This window comes from Citrus clementina, unplaced genomic scaffold (genome assembly GCF_000493195.1).
Source record: "Citrus clementina cultivar Clemenules unplaced genomic scaffold, Citrus_clementina_v1.0 scaffold_7, whole genome shotgun sequence".
In the NCBI taxonomy this organism is placed as follows: Eukaryota; Viridiplantae; Streptophyta; class Magnoliopsida; order Sapindales; family Rutaceae; genus Citrus; species Citrus x clementina.
This window is the reverse complement of record NW_006262075.1, coordinates 17,263,834-17,279,947: the sequence shown is the minus strand read 5'-3', so window position 1 is coordinate 17,279,947 and position 16,114 is coordinate 17,263,834. Positions and strand designations below refer to the sequence as shown.

General features: G+C 35.1%; 1 protein-coding gene and 1 pseudogene across 1 annotated transcript; both read left to right on the top strand.

The window, feature by feature from the left end:
• The first annotated feature begins 397 nt into the window (after positions 1–397).
• Positions 398–7,992, top strand: LOC18037602 (annotated as a pseudogene).
• A 5,481-nt stretch (positions 7,993–13,473) lies between these two features.
• Positions 13,474–15,844, top strand: LOC18037601 (monooxygenase 2). Its single transcript, XM_006427803.2, has 5 exons — positions 13,474–13,748; positions 13,909–13,971; positions 14,340–14,517; positions 14,632–14,860; positions 15,066–15,844. Exons 1-5 carry the CDS (start codon positions 13,525–13,527, stop codon positions 15,647–15,649), a joined length of 1,278 nt encoding a protein of 425 aa, XP_006427866.1. The 5' UTR covers positions 13,474–13,524; the 3' UTR covers positions 15,650–15,844.
• Positions 15,845–16,114: the final 270 nt, after the last annotated feature.

Below are 16,114 nucleotides of genomic sequence, written 5' to 3'. Positions count from 1 at the left end.
TTTTTTTTTTAAACAAAAAAATCATTGGAAGTAGATGTAGAATTCGAATGCAATATGTTGATCTTTTTTCGTACTCACATTTTTATAATTAAAGATCAATGATTGAAGGAAAAATCAATTAAAGTAAAAAAACAGATAATGAAAAATAAAAAGATCAACGACTGCATGTTCCGTTCGCTGACCTCAAGCCCAAAACAAAGGCGGCAGGACTTTTCCTCTTTGCTTCAGTAACTCATTAGTTCCTTGTTTTACAAGAAAAACATTGCGTCTTCTCAGTCATTACTCGTGTATGTCATTGCTTTCATCACGTACAAATACAATTGTGGTATAAATTTGAGACTGCGGTGCTCGTTATGCAATCAAACAAGAGACAGTGCTGCACTTAATTAGAGAGATCATGGCAATGGTAGAAAAAGATGTTGTAATAATTGGAGCAGGTATAGCAGGATTGGCAACAGCTTTGGCTCTCAAGAGACTTGGAGTTGAACCCTTGGTTTTAGAAAAATCGGATGGGCTCCGAGGCACTGGTGCTGCCATAAGTTTTGCCCCAAATGCTTGGCTTGCTCTTGATGCTCTTGGCGTTTCTCACAAGCTTGCTTCCATTTACCCTCCTGTTAATAGGTATAATTTAAAATTTCTTTGAATTATAGTTTTTAGAATCTCATATTGGTATGGGTCATGCCTTCATTCTTAGATGAAAATATTTGGGGACATCTGGATAAAATCTTTTGCTGACTCATCCCTATACATTCATATTCATATAAACTATAAAGGTGCATAATAGTGTGAAAGGTGTGCAATTTTTTTTTTAATAATACTATAAAGATGTGCCGGCACTCACACCTGAACATGACTCTTATGAATAAAATCATAATAGTGGCATTTTTTTTTAACATATGGACAAATAAAAACTACAAATTCGAATGCATAAAAAAGATATACACATTGTTTGAGTATATATTTTTTCTACATTTTAGTTTTGTCCGCCTTAAAATTCCATATATTTTTGTTATGTTATTAACAGGATATCTGTAACAAATCTTGGAACTGGAGCAACTCAAGAGACGTCCTTAACTGGAAAATTCGGGTGAGTTTTCTAACTTCAAGCTAGCCTTGAATATAATGATGTACATATTTGCTTATTATTAGCAAATCCTATGTATTTTAGTTCTTAATGGCGGGAGATGTTTTATCTTTTATAAGCAGGGATGGATCTGGACCCAGATTCATACATCGCAAAAAGTTACTACAAACCTTGGCAGACGAATTGCCAAATGGCACAATCCATTTCTCTTCCAAGATTGCTGCAATTGATTCACAAACACATGATGGTTCGTCCCCTGTTTTCATACATTTGGTTGATGGTACAATAGTTAAAACAAAGGTAATAATTAACTAACGCATACTTTCTTTGCAGTTTTCTTCATTAACACAAGTGTACATCAGTGAGGTTCGAACTTGGGACCTGAATTCTAACTAAAGCTAGAACTTAGCCTCAGCTTTTCCTTTGATTGTTTAGTATTTGTATATTAATTTTATATGATTGCGGCTTTGGCTATGTAGTTTTTGATTGGATGTGATGGGATACACTCAACGGTGGCATGGTGGCTGGGACTTTCTGAACCGTTAAATGTTAATATCGGCTGCATCTAGAAGCTTTACATAAACAAAGAATGGTGGCACATGGCTTTGAAGATTGAACACGGTTTTCACCCACCAAGCTTTGATGAACACGGTTTTGAAGAAGATTTTGATACCCACGGCTTTGACTTTCTTGGCCATCATTTTGCTATAAATACAAGTGCAAATGAAGAGCTTATTCATCCATTTATGAGAGCAATTTAGTACTTAGGAGAGAATTTAGAGAGCTTGTATTTATAAGCTCTTGTTACAGTGATTGAGAGAGTTTGGGTGTATTGAGGTTTTGGGAAGTGAGCTAAAATACTATAATACTTGTAACTCCTTTTCACTAGTAAAATATTTCATTCTGTCTTCGCCCGTGGATGTAGGCTAAAAGCCGAACCACGTAATTTCTGGTGTCCTCTATTGTGCTTGTTCTTTATTTTTCTTCCAATTTCATTTTAGCTGCGGTCCTGCTTTACCCACCAATTTCCTAACAGTGGTATCAGAGCTATTGGTTGCATTTTTGGAGTCGGGAATTATTCACGTAAGGGGTACTATTCACATATACGGCATTGTACATGTATACGACACTATTCACGTATACGGTACTGTTCACGTATACAGTTTTGTTCGCATATACGATACTATTCACGTATATGATACTATTCACGTATACAGTACTATTCACAAGAAACGGTGGAAGCGATCCAAGAATTTTTCGGTACAAAGCAGGGAATAGTGGTGTGAGTAAAGCAATTGTGTGGTTTTGTACATGTCTAGGAAAGTTCTGTCACAAAGGCGATAAGAGCTTAAGGAGTCTGGGTTTTAAGTGGGACCATTGTGACCCCTCAAGTCTTTCCTGGGAACTTTCCTGGTGTGCATTCTCACATATACTCACAACCATTTAAGGTGGTATACTTGCTTGTGTGCAGTATTTATCAACAAAATGACGGCAAAGTATGAAATTGAGAAATTTAACGGAAATAATTTTTCGTTGTGGAAAATGAAGATGAAAGCTGTATTGAGGAAAAATAATTGCTTGACAGCAATTGGAGAAAGGCTCATGGAGATAACTGATGACAAGTGGAACGAGGTAGACGGCAACGCCATTTTTGATCTACACTTGGCATTTACAGACGGAGTATTATCCAGTGTGGCAGAGAAAAATACAGTGAAGGAAATATGGGATACTCTTACAAAATTCTACGAGGCCAAGTCACTACACAACAAAATCTTCTTGAAGAGGAAACTTTATACTCTTCGAATGACGGAATCTACAATAGTGACCGACCACATCAACACATTGAAGACTCTATTTTCACAACTCACAACGTTGGGTCATAATATAGAGGAAAATGAACGTGCAGAGCTTCTACTTCAAAGTCTACTAGATTCGTATGATCAACTCATCATCAACCTGACGAACAACAATCCAGTGGAGAGTCTAATTTTCGACGATGTTGCAGCCTCCGTATTAAATGAGGAGAGCAGGCGAAAAAATAAGGAAAACAGACAAGCAAGTTCGCAGCAAGCAGAAGCGCTATCAGTGACGAGAGGGAGATCAACGGAACGTGGCCCCAGTGGGAGTCAAAATCAAGGTAGATCAAAATCCAGAAGTAAGAAGAATGTTAAATGCTACAAATGTGGCAAGAAAGGGCACGTCAAGAAAGAATGTTGGAGTAACCAGAAGAGAAAAGAAGGCAAAGAACCTGAGTCATCAAATACTCAGGGTTGTGTAGCGAGTACCTCGGATGATGGCGAAATTCTTTACAGCGAGGCAACAACTGTTTCAGAAGGCAAAAAATGACTGTCTGATGTCTGGCTTATAGACTCAGGAGCTACCTGGCACATGACCTCTCGGAGAGAATTGTTCCACACATATGAACCTATCTCAGGAGGATCTGTATATATGGGTAATGATCATGCTTTGGAGATCGCTGGTATTGGTACTATCAAAATAAAAATGTTTGATGGTACAATTCGCACAATTGGAAAGGTACGACATGTCAACGGCCTGAAGAAAAATCTATTGTCTTTGGGACAAATGGATAGTCATGAGTACAAAACTCATGTGGAGAATGGAATTATGAAGATCGTTAAAGGCACGCTTGTATTGATGAAGGCAAAAAAGATCGATGCTAATTTATTCATGCTTAAAGGAGAAACACTACAGGAGGCTAATGCGTGTGTCGTGTCAAATGGAGAAGAATCAACGATGATGTGGCATCTCAAACTTGGTCACATGTCAGAACAAGGTTTGAAGATTCTCTCTGAGCGAAAATTACTTCCGGGGCTCAAATCGATAAGTTTACCATTTTGTGAGCATTGTGTTACAAGTAAGCAACATAGATTAAAATTCAGTAGATCTATTGCTAGAAGTAAATGCATTCTAGACTTGATTCATTCTGATGTTTGGGAATCACCAGATATATCCATGGGAGGTGCAAAGTACATGGTGACTTTCATTGATGATTATTCCAGAAGATGTTGGGTGTATCCAATTAAGAAAAAGTCATATGTATTTCTAGTGTTTAAAGAATACAAAGCTCGGGTGGAACTTGAATCTGGTAAAAAGATCAAGTGCTTGAGGACGGATAATGGTGGAGAGTATACAGACGGCGAGTTTCTTGCTTTCTGGAAGCAAGAAGGTATTCAGAGGCAGTTCACGGTGGCATACACTCCTCAACAAAACGGAGTGGCGGAGCGGATGAACAGAACTCTTACAGAAAGAATAAGAGTTATGTTGAAGACTGCTGGTCTACCCAATTCATTCTGGGCAGAAGCAGCCAAAACTGCCTGTTATATAGTAAATTGATCGCCATCTACAGCTATTGGACTGAAGACAGCGATGGAGATGTGGACTGGAAAGCCAACTGATTATTCCTACCTACATGCATTTGGATGTCCTGTGTACGTGATGTACAATGCCCAAGAAATAACAAAGTTAGATCCAAAATCTAGAAGATGTATCTTCTTGGGGTATGCTGATGGAGTAAAGAGGTATCGTCTGTGGGACCCCACTGCCCACAAGATCGTCATCAGCAGAGATGTTATTTTTGTAGAAGATCAACTGCAAAGAAAAGATGGAGATGATGGCACTGTAAAAGAAAAGTCAGAGATTGTGCCGGTATATGTTGAAAATAATTCAGAAAATTCAGATTCTTCTGAAGCAGCACCAGAGCACGAGGAACAAGAACCAGTAGAGTCTGAGGCTCCAGAAGTTCGCCAGTCAACTCGTGAGAGACGACCGCTGGCGTGGCACTCGGAGTATGTCACAGAGATCAACGTTGTATACTGTCTTCTAACGGAGGATGGAGAGCCATCAACTTTCCATAAAGCTTTAGAAAGCTCAGATATTGCTTTGTGGATGACAGCAATACAAGAAGAAATAGAAGCTCTACACAAGAACAAGACATGGGAACTTATACCACTACCACGTGGAAGAAAAGCCATTGGAAACAAATGGGTCTACAAGATCAAACGTGATGGTAATGACCAAGTAGAGCGGTATCGTGCGAGATTGGTGGTGAAAGGATATGCTCAGAAAGAAGGTATTGACTTCAACGAGATATTTTCTCCGGTGGTTCGACTCACAACCTTCAGAATAGTCTTGGCGATGTGTGCTACATTTGACTTACATCTAGAGCAGTTAGATGTGAAAACTGCATTTCTTCATGGAGAACTTGAAGAAGAAATATATATGCTCCAACCAGAAGGTTTTGCAGAAACAGGAAATGAGAACTTGGTTTGCAGGTTGAATAAATCTCTATACGGTCTCAAACAGGCGCCGAGGTGTTGGTATAAGAGATTTGATTCCTTCATTATGAGCCTTGGATACAACAGACTCAGTTCAGACCATTGTGCATATTACAAGAGGTTTGAAGATAATGATTTCATCATTTTGCTGTTGTATGTGGATGACATGTTGATAGCAGGTCCCAACAAAGATCGAATCCAAGAATTGAAGGCGCAGTTAGCTAAGGAGTTTGAAATGAAGGACTTGGGACCAGCAAACAAGATTCTAGGGATGCAAATTCACCGAGACAGAAATAACAGGAAGATTTAGCTTTCGCAGAAGAATTACTTAAAGAAAATCTTGCGACGCTTCAACATGCAAGATTGTAAGTCAATTTCTACCCCACTTCCTGTTAATTTCAAATTATCCTCAAGTATGTGTCCTAGCAATGAAGCAGAGAGGAAGGAGATGTCTCGAGTACCGTATGCATCAGCAGTGGGAAGTTTAATGTTCGCTATGATATGTACAAGACCGGACATTGCACAAGCAGTGGGAGCAGTCAGTCGATACATGGCGAATCCTGGTAGAGAGCATTGGATAACTGTGAAGAGGATTCTGAGATACATCAGAGGAACCTCAGATGTTGCATTATGTTATGGAGGATCAGAGTTTACTGTCAGGGGCTATGTGGATTCAGATTTTGCAGGAAACCTTGATAAAAGGAAATCCACTACTGGTTATGTGTTTGCACTTGCAGGAGCAACTGTAAGCTGGGTTTCGAAACTGCAGACCGTTGTGGCATTATCTACAACAGAAGCAGAATACATGGCAGCTACACAAGCTTGCAAGGAAGCTATCTGGATACAAAGATTATTGGAGGAGCTCGGGCACAAACAACAGAAAATTCCTGTGTTTTGTGACAGTCAGAGTGCCTTGCACATTGCAAGGAATCCAGCCTTTTCATTCCAGGACAAAGCACATAGGAGTCCAGTATCACTTCGTTCGTGAAGTAGTGGAAGATGGAAGTGTGGATTTGCAGAAAATCCATACCAAAGAGAACCTAGCAGATGTGTTGACCAAGCCGATAAATACTGATAAGTTTGTTTGGAGTATATCCTCTTGTGGTCTAGCAGAAACGTAGGCAACATGTTTAAGGCGAAGCAGATAGGATGGTGTGGAGATTGATTGATTCTCAATCAAATCTCCAAGTGGGAGAATGTCAATATCGACTGCATCTAGCATCTAGAAGCTTTACATAAACAAAGAATGGTGGCACATGGCTTTGAAGATTGAACACGGTTTTCACCCACCAAGCTTTGATGAACACGGTTTTGAAGAAGATTTTGATACCCACGGCTTTGACTTTCTTGGCCATCATTTTGCTATAAATACAAGTGCAAATGAAGAGCTTATTCATTCCATTTATGAGAGCAATTTAGTACTTAGGAGAGAATTTAGAGAGCTTGCATTTATAAGCTCTTGTTACAGTGATTGAGTTTGGGTGTATTGGGGTTTTGGGAAGTGAGCTAAAATACTATAATACTTGTAACTCCTTTTCAATAGTAAAATATTTCATTCTGTCTTCGCCCGTAGATGTAGGCTAAAAGCCGAACCACGTAATTTCTGGTGTCCTCTATTGTGCTTGTTCTTTATTTTTCTTCCAATTTCATTTTAGCTGCGGTCCTGGTTTACCCACTAATTTCCTAACATTAAATGCCGGCCGATCAGCCGGGCTTGGCTTGGCTGTGTTTCCTGAGGGCCATGGGCTGAACAAAGAATTAAGGCAATTTGTCGATGCGGGCATGAGGGCTGGATATGTGCCTCTCAATGATAAGGAGATCTATTAGTTCCTCGTTTGTAAATCTTCCGCTGAAGGTTGGTATTTTTGTAAGGGGAAAATGACCAAAAGCCCATAATTTTGAAAGAGCACTATAACTCTGGTCGAGTGTATACACTGTCTATGTCATGTGATTGGATATTTTGTGTAGCTAACAAATACTCCATGGAGAATGAGACATTGAATTAATGTAAGGATGTTTTTCATGTACATTTCAGGGGAAAACAAGGCAGGAAATCCTGAGCTGATTCAAAAAGTACTCGAGAAGTATGCCAAGGTCTTGCCCCCATTTTTCTTGGACATTGTTCAGCGTTCTGATGTTTCAACGTTGCATTGGGCACCATTGATGTTTAGACATCCATGGAACGTCTTTTTTGGAAATCTGAGTAAAGGAAACGTCACGGTGGCCGGAGACGCCATGCACCCGATGACGCCCGAACTCGGACAAGGCGGCTGTCAGGCTCTTGAAGACGCCGTGGTACTTGGCCGTCACATTGGTAATTTATTAATTAAAACTAAAGGCCACATTGCTACAACAGGAGACAATAATGTTGCTCAAGCTATAGATGGATACGTGAAGGAAAGAAAATGGCGTGTGACAGGGCTGGTTATAGGGTCGTACTTTTCTGGATGGTTACAAATTGGAGGGTCAAATTGGTGGATGAAATTCTTGAGAGATGTTATTTTCTATAGGACCCTTTTGGGTGGGCTTCTTTTTAAAATTGCCGGCTATGATTGTGGCAAATTGCCTGTTGTTTCCCTTGGTGAAAATGACAACCCCTGTAAAATAGATTAGGTTTCTTATATCTGATGTACGGATCCTTTTGTGGTTAGCCCCTTTCCCATTCTCTCGAATCTCCAATTTTATTCAAATGTAAAAGTAAGAGTGACACCTGCTTACGGAAATAAAATAATAAAGTGTTATATGGGTAGATTTTTATTTTAACATTGTTAGTGTGAGTAGATTTTAAAACTCATCTCAATAGATTTTGTCCGTACTATAAATGTTATCTAGGCTAATGGTTAGAAATTATAATATATCTATAAACTGTAACCAGATAAAAATTAAATTCCAGTATGCAAGTGATAATTACGCGGTGCATGATACAAGTGCCAACGTATCAAAACAGGAAAAAGAAAAAATAAAATGAGCTCAACCTTTCTCTGTTTTTTTGGTTTTAACATTGCACCTCCCTCCCCACCTCCAAGTAAACTATCTCTTTATACTTGAATCTGAGACGGTGAGACCATTGGTGGAGCCAATATAGCACCAGCTGGGGCACAGGTCCAACTGACTTTCGAAAATTTTGAAAAGTAATTTTAAATTAGTTCATAATTGTTTTAAATTTGCGATAGCGTTCCGGCTCAATATTAAAATTATTAAAATTGCCTAAAGAAATTATTTGAAGAGTTTCAAATTCAATCTCAACCCTTGTTAATTTTTTCAATTTATTAATTATTTTGATTCTATAAACATGAATTAGTCACACCTGAATGAAGACAAAAGATATTTAACAAAATAAGGAAATCATTATAAAACATGAAACTATAATATATATATATATATATAGTTTCTCTATTTTTTCCCTCGTTTTCTTCTTCTTTTTCTTTTTCATCTACTTCTTAGTTTATCCATCAAAATATTGTATATTATTGTATTGACAAGAAAAGATAATATATTTCCAAAACACAAAAATTTGGAAGGGCAACGGTAACAAGTAAAAATCTATCAATAAATAATAATATAATATTTGTAGTGCAATATATTATTATTTGAATATTTTGAAATTGTATTGTATTTGTTTTTAAAAGATAAAAGTTTTGAATAGGGATGAGAAATCTCACCCACTAAATATTAGTCCTTACTCTCTATTATTATTCAAACTATGTAAATTACCTTCACAATTAGTTAAACTATATTCATGGTCTGTATTATAAGTTGAATGTACCGCAACGAAAACAAGTTTCTAACTACATCCCTACCTCAGACCTCTTGTTTCACCGGAAGATTTAAGCCAATTGACCAGGACCGGCTTTAACCAATTGGAGGCCTTAGGCGAAATTTTATTTTAGGCTTTCTGATGTTAAAATATCAACTTTCACAAGAACATTAAATAGCTCAAAAAACTCTCAAAACAGCATCAAGTAGCCCAAAATTCAACTATATTCAACAATATCTTGAATTATAACAATTATTAACAAGATCCAAAAAAAGAAAAAATAGTCGGAAAGATGTCTATTTATTTCCACACGAATATTAACTAACTTTGTCTTTCACAAATTCCATCTCCTCAAGATGCTCTAAAACTTTATTAGCCACAACCATAATCTTCTTGTGAACTTTAAATCATTTCTCCTACCTGCTATGATCCTTGCTGCAAGCCATCACTAATGCAAATTACTAATCAATCAAATTTTATTCTTCTTGCTTTTTGAGATGCAAAATTATTAATTAAAATCTTATATTCTAATTTAGCTAACAAATCATTTTCAATAGCTAATATAGCTAATCCATTTAATCTTTCTTTTGACATTGTAGTTCTTAAATAAGATTTTATTAACTTCAATTTAGAAAAACTTCTCTCAGCAGAAGCAACAGTTACAGGTTTCGTCAATAATATGCTATAAGTAACAAATGCATTTGGAAAAAAATCTACTTTTTTAATATAATTAAGTATATCAAGTGGAGTATTTCTTTCAATATGTAAAACTTCTTTTAAGACTTTTAACTCCGAAAACAAATCTAATACATCAATATCAGAAAATATATCATATTCCAAGACATTTTTGAGATTAATACAATAACTTTTTAAACTTTCATTATCTAATGATTTTAATTTTTCAAAATTAAATAAAAATCCGAAAATATTTTCATAGAGTTGAAACTGCTCAAATCTATTGGTGATTGAAAAAATAGCTTGATCTATTATATATACAAAGTAATCAATTCTAAAAGAATCTTCAAGAGATAGAATTTTCTCTTCATTATTATTCTCACCAAATTTATTTTTTCTATGAATTATACGTTTTTCATGAAATTTTGGTTTTATTTCCATTTCATTTGCAATCTCTTTAGCTGAAATCATAGCAGACACAAAACCATTTTCTATGTAATTCTCAAAAAAGGATGTAAGACCTTTTAGTTGATTTATGGCAACATCAATTTGTATATCTTCCTTTTTTAAGCTTTTACTAACAGTGTTCACAGCAAATAATATATCAAACCAAATAATCATGCCTAACAAAAATAAAAAGTTTTCCAATTCATATGTTGCTAAACATTTAGCTTCACTTTTTATTTTAAGATCTTCATTAACTTCTGCTAATTCGAGTAAAGCATCTTTAATTTGGGGAGCTTGAAATCTTATTGTTTTGACACTTTCTATACGACTCTCCCAACGTGTTTGTGACAATGATTTAACAGTTAAATTAGGTATATTATCTTGTAAAATTTTCCATCTCTTAGGTGGAGAAGAAATTAGTGAGTAAACACGTAGAACAACTCCATAAAATGAAATAGCTTTAGGACAATAATTAGCCATATCACAAAGTACAAAGTTAAGACTATGACAGCCACATGGTGTATAAAATGCTCTATGATTTATTTCTAATAATCTTTTTTGTACACCTTGATTTTTTCCTTTCATATTAGATCCATTATCATCAGTGGCATATGTAGAAAAATAATTTACCGGTGACTATATCAAATAATAGTAAAACATAAAAACTGAAAACTTGAATTTTTTTTTTTTGATTTAATGCAATCTCTAGTTACACCCACAATTCAATAATTAGGAATTATAAATATTTTTGGTTGTGCGCTTTGATTTTTAAGTCAAAGTATAACTTTTGTAATTAATAAAATAATAGTTTAAATTTTAAAGGATGGGGCTATCTAATAATTTGACAAGACTATTTAGAAATATGTTAATTTTTTTTAAGAAATAGAGATTTTTTTTTCCAGTGGGGACTTGAGCCCCCAGTGGTCCTATAGTGAATCCGCCTCTGATTATCATATCCTTGTCCTTTTACGTCATTAATATCAAGTTCAAGAGTTTTAATTACATCCACAAGTTCATTAAAAAGACCTTTTGCAATGGTATTGTCAACTTGTAAAAATCCTAAAAACTATTCTTCTACCTTTACTAGGTTTGTTGAAATATCCACACATATTAATATAAGAGACATTTGTTCTTGGTGGCCTGCATCTGGAGTACAATGAAGTATAACTGAAAAGTACTTTGCTTCCTTAACTTTGTTAACAATTGATTTTTTTATTTCAAGTGCTAGCATTAATATCAGTTTATTTTGTATGTTATGCCCAAGATAATGATCATGAATTTCATCGGTTTTAATACGTCGAATATGTTCTTGCATTGTTGGATCAAAATCTGCAATCATTTCAATTAAACTTCAAAAATTCTCATTTCTCTCTTCATAGATCTTCTCATTTTTTCCACGAAATGCTAAATTATTTTTAGCAAGATTCTTTACAACAACAATAATTCTTATTGATACTTTTTGCCTATGTTCTTTTTCCTTGTCAATTCTTTCTTGAACATCTTTATCAATTGTTTTTCTTTTCGATAGTATTGCTTCTAAATCAACTCATGCATTCATATTAGTTATGTGTTCATTGGTTGTTTCATGACTTTTAAGTTTAGAACTAAGATTTTTCCAATCTCTTGTTCCTTCATCATTAAGCTGATTTTTGCTACAACTTGTATTGAATAATTTGCAACAAAAACAATATACTTTGTCAAAATCTTTTGAATATATTAACCATTTTCTATCATGTTTTTCTCTATTTGGTAACATTTTAACATAAAATGCGGTAGAGAAATGCCTAGAATTTTCATCTTTTGGGAAAGTTATGTTATTCTCTCTAATTGAGCCTTTTTTCTACTAAAAGATCTCTTAACTTTGTATCAACATTTTCCAATCTTCTTGGATCATAAATATTATTTGGAACAAATAAATTTCCTACATCAACTTTGTCCGCATTTTTATTGTTATCATCTTCAATGTTGTTTATTTCATTCACCATTTCATCATTGTTTAATTCATTTGAACTTGGTTGTTCAATAACTAATTCTTCATTTAAATCTATATCTTTTTAACTAGTTGTGATAAATTTATCAAGAGCTTCTTTTTTAGATTGGACTAACTTTTCTATTCTCCTTTTTTTTTTTTTCAGTTTTTCACATCTTGAAAAAATAGAATGATAGCACCTGGTATTGAGTCAATTGACTAGTTGAGATGAAGATAATGATGGCCATGAATTTTGTAGAGAAAGAGAAGAGAGCACAAAAACTTTTTGCTGAAAATAGCTTTGATTCAATGTGTATGGTTTATAGATAATGAGTTTTTAAATATATTTTAATAGAATACTAAAAGTTAGCTCTAAAAATCTAACGTCACTAATTTTAATAAGAGTTTTTTTTTTAAAGGGAAAGTATTGATTTTTTTTTAGAAATAGTAAAACAAAATAAAGAAGTAACGTTCAAAATAATTATTAGACCATAAAAATATCTTATATTTAAGGTAAAGATTATCAAATAAGAAAAATAATTACGAATAAGAGTAATGATAGGGTAAAACCTAAAAATTAAGCTTTTTTTTATGTACAAAAAAAATATACATAACATATTTTTTTTAATCTTAAAAAAATTAATTATATTAATTAATAAATAGATACCTAAAAATTGGGATCTTTCTAAATCCTAGACAACTACCTAGTTCGCTTAGCACTAAAGCCGCCACTGGAATTGGCCATCCTTTGAATAAAAATGAGCTCAATTTCGAAAGCTGAAAATTGAAGATTGACCTCTTCTGAGTTTTGACATTTCTATATTAGCGCAAACCAAGCAATCCAACTAATGAAGCCCAATTCCAACTTTAATTGAATTTACCTTTTGATCCGATTGAATTTGATTATAATGTGTAAAAATTTAATAATATTTATGTGTTTAATTTCAATACAATTGAGTTCCATCTAGACCTATATATATATATATATATATATATATTAATTATGGCACATGTCGCTCTCAAGTTTTTTTTAAACCGATCCAACCTGATTTTTCTTTTGTTGTGTTTTTTTAATATTTAAAAATAAATTCGGCCCTTTTCATAATAAAGATTCCACTTTGGCTCCCTCGTTTAGAACTTATCTTATATCTAATTCCCCCACTTGCTCATACTGCTCATGCATGTCACTGCTTTCGTCACTTACAATTTTTTTATAAATTTAACTTTGAGTCGGCGTTGAAGCAAATAATAGACACTGCATTTAGTGTTTAATTTTCATACATCTAGAGAGCTAGAAATGGAAATGGTGGAGGAAGATGTTGTAATAATTGGAGCAGGGATTGCAGGATTGGCAACAGCGGTAGCTCTGCGGAGACTTGGAATTAAAGCCTTGGTTTTGGAAAAATCTGATGGGCTTCGAGCTACTGGTGCTGCCTTAACTCTCTCCCCAAATGCTTGGCTTGCTCTTGATGCTCTTGGTGTTTCTCACAAACTTACTTCTGTTTATGCTCCTGCAAAGAGGTAAAATGAAAAAGAAATGAAAATCTATAATCAATTTAGTTGATTTACCAAGGTTTTAGATAATCAATTTGTTTCCGGAAAGATCATACTTACTAATCCAGATGTCCGACCACCCTGGACACAAATTTAGATACATACTTAACTATAGTTTCATAATCAGGGTATTTGTAACAAATCTTGGAACTGGAGCCACCCGAGAACTCTCCTATGCCGGAAAATCCGGGTGAGTAGCTTCAATGCAGTACCTTTCAATATAATAATATACTTGTTGCTTTCATTCGGTGAAAAACTAATTTTCAAGGTTTATATATAAAGAGGAACCCAAAAATTGATCTTGATCGTGCATACATGTACAGAGTTAGAGATATACATAAGAATACTAATCTTATACACGACAGGATGCATATCAAAATTTCATTGGCATGACTATTGGTGCTTGACAGAACGCATCTTGATCAGATTTCTATACATAATAGCACACTTTATAAATATATGTTATAATTAAGAATATATTTTACTTAATTAAGATATGTTATTTATTATGTCTTCTAATTCAGAATGGTGTTAATTTGCCTTATCTCTTATAAGCAGGATTGGGTCTGGACTCAGATCAGTACATCGCCAGAGCTTACTAGAAGCCTTGGCAGATGAATTGCCAGATGACACAATCCAATTCTCTTCCAAGATTGCTGCAATTGATTCACAAACACTAAATGGTTCATCCGCTGCTATCATAAATTTGGGTGATAGCACTATCATTAAAGCTAAGGTAATTAATTAAGACTTAACTGCTACTGCTATGACCAGAATGGTCCTAATTACCTAGCATTCTAAGATATGGAGTTATTCATATAATTAATTACCCTTTGACTATTTGTTTAAGGTTCTGATTGGATGTGACGGCGTACACTCAATGGTCGCGCAGTGGCTGGGATTATCAGAATCCATAAATTCAGGCCGATCTAGCGTGCGTGGGTTGGCTGTGTTTCCTCATGGTCATGGACTGAACCAGGATATAAGGCAATTTGTTGGTGTTGGCTTCAGAGCTGGATTTATTCCTCTCAATGACAGAGACGTCTATTGGTTCCTCAATCGTTATTCTCCCCCTAAAGGTTGGCATTTGCAATTTTACAATGCAGAAAATGATAGAAAGAAGGGCGGGGGAAAAAACAGTTGAAAAACTTTAGTGGCATGATGAACTTATTGGGGGAAAAAAAAACATGGGTTTGGATCATTTTTCCCTCTCCTAATGTGATTGAACTTTCTCATAGAATGAGGCAATGAATTGGTTTAATGATGTTTTCATGTTCATTTCAGGGGAAATTATAGTAAAAGATCCTGAACTTATACAAAGAGAAGTACTTGAGAAGTATGACAATGTCTTGCCTCCATTGTACTTGGATGTTATTCAACATTGTGATCTTTCAACTTTGACACGGGCACCATTGATGTTTAGACGTCCATGGGACATCTTGTTTGGAAACCTAAGTAAAGGAAATGTCACGGTGGCCGGAGACGCCATGCATCCGATGACGCCTGATCTCGGACAGGGCGGTTGTTCAGCGCTAGAAGACGCCGTGGTACTCGGCCGTCACATTGGTAATTCATTAATTAAAAATAAAGGACACATTGTTATATCAGGAGACAATGATATTGGTCAAGCTTTAGAGAGATACGTCAAGGAAAGAAAATGGCGTGTGACATGGCTGGTTACAGGGTCATATCTATCAGGATGGGTACAGAATGCAGGTTCAAATTGGTTGATGAAATTCTTGAGAGATGTTATTTACTATAAGTTTCTCTTTGGTTGGACTGCTAATGTTGCTTGCTATGATTGTGGTAAATTGCCTAGTGTCTCCCTCGGAGAATCGGACAGCAGCAACCCAGGCAAAATTGATTAGGTTATTTCTTGTATTTGGTCTATTCCTTTTGCTGTTAGTCCCTTTTTTTCTTTTTTCTTTTTATTTAATATGTCTCTCCTGTGCAGAGGTCAGCACAAAAATAACACAGATTTAAATTATGATATTAACAAAACAATGTTATTCTATAGTAATTTGTAATGAAATTTTGAGTGGACGGGCAAAATTGATTAGGTTATATTTCTTGTATTTGATCCATTCCTTTTGCGGTTAGTTCGTTTTCTTTTGTTCTTCTTCTTCTTCTTCTTCTTTTTCTTCTTCTTTTTTTTATTTAATCACCAGTGTAATAAAGTAAAAAATAAAAATAAAAATAAATTAAAAATTAAAAACAAACCCCTAATTTGTCGATTTAATTTTCCCAATTCACAAAACTCTAATACAACCGATCCTAGTCATTTCCCGTCCAAATCACAGCATGCCTGGCCACGACTTAGCCAGCAACTGCAA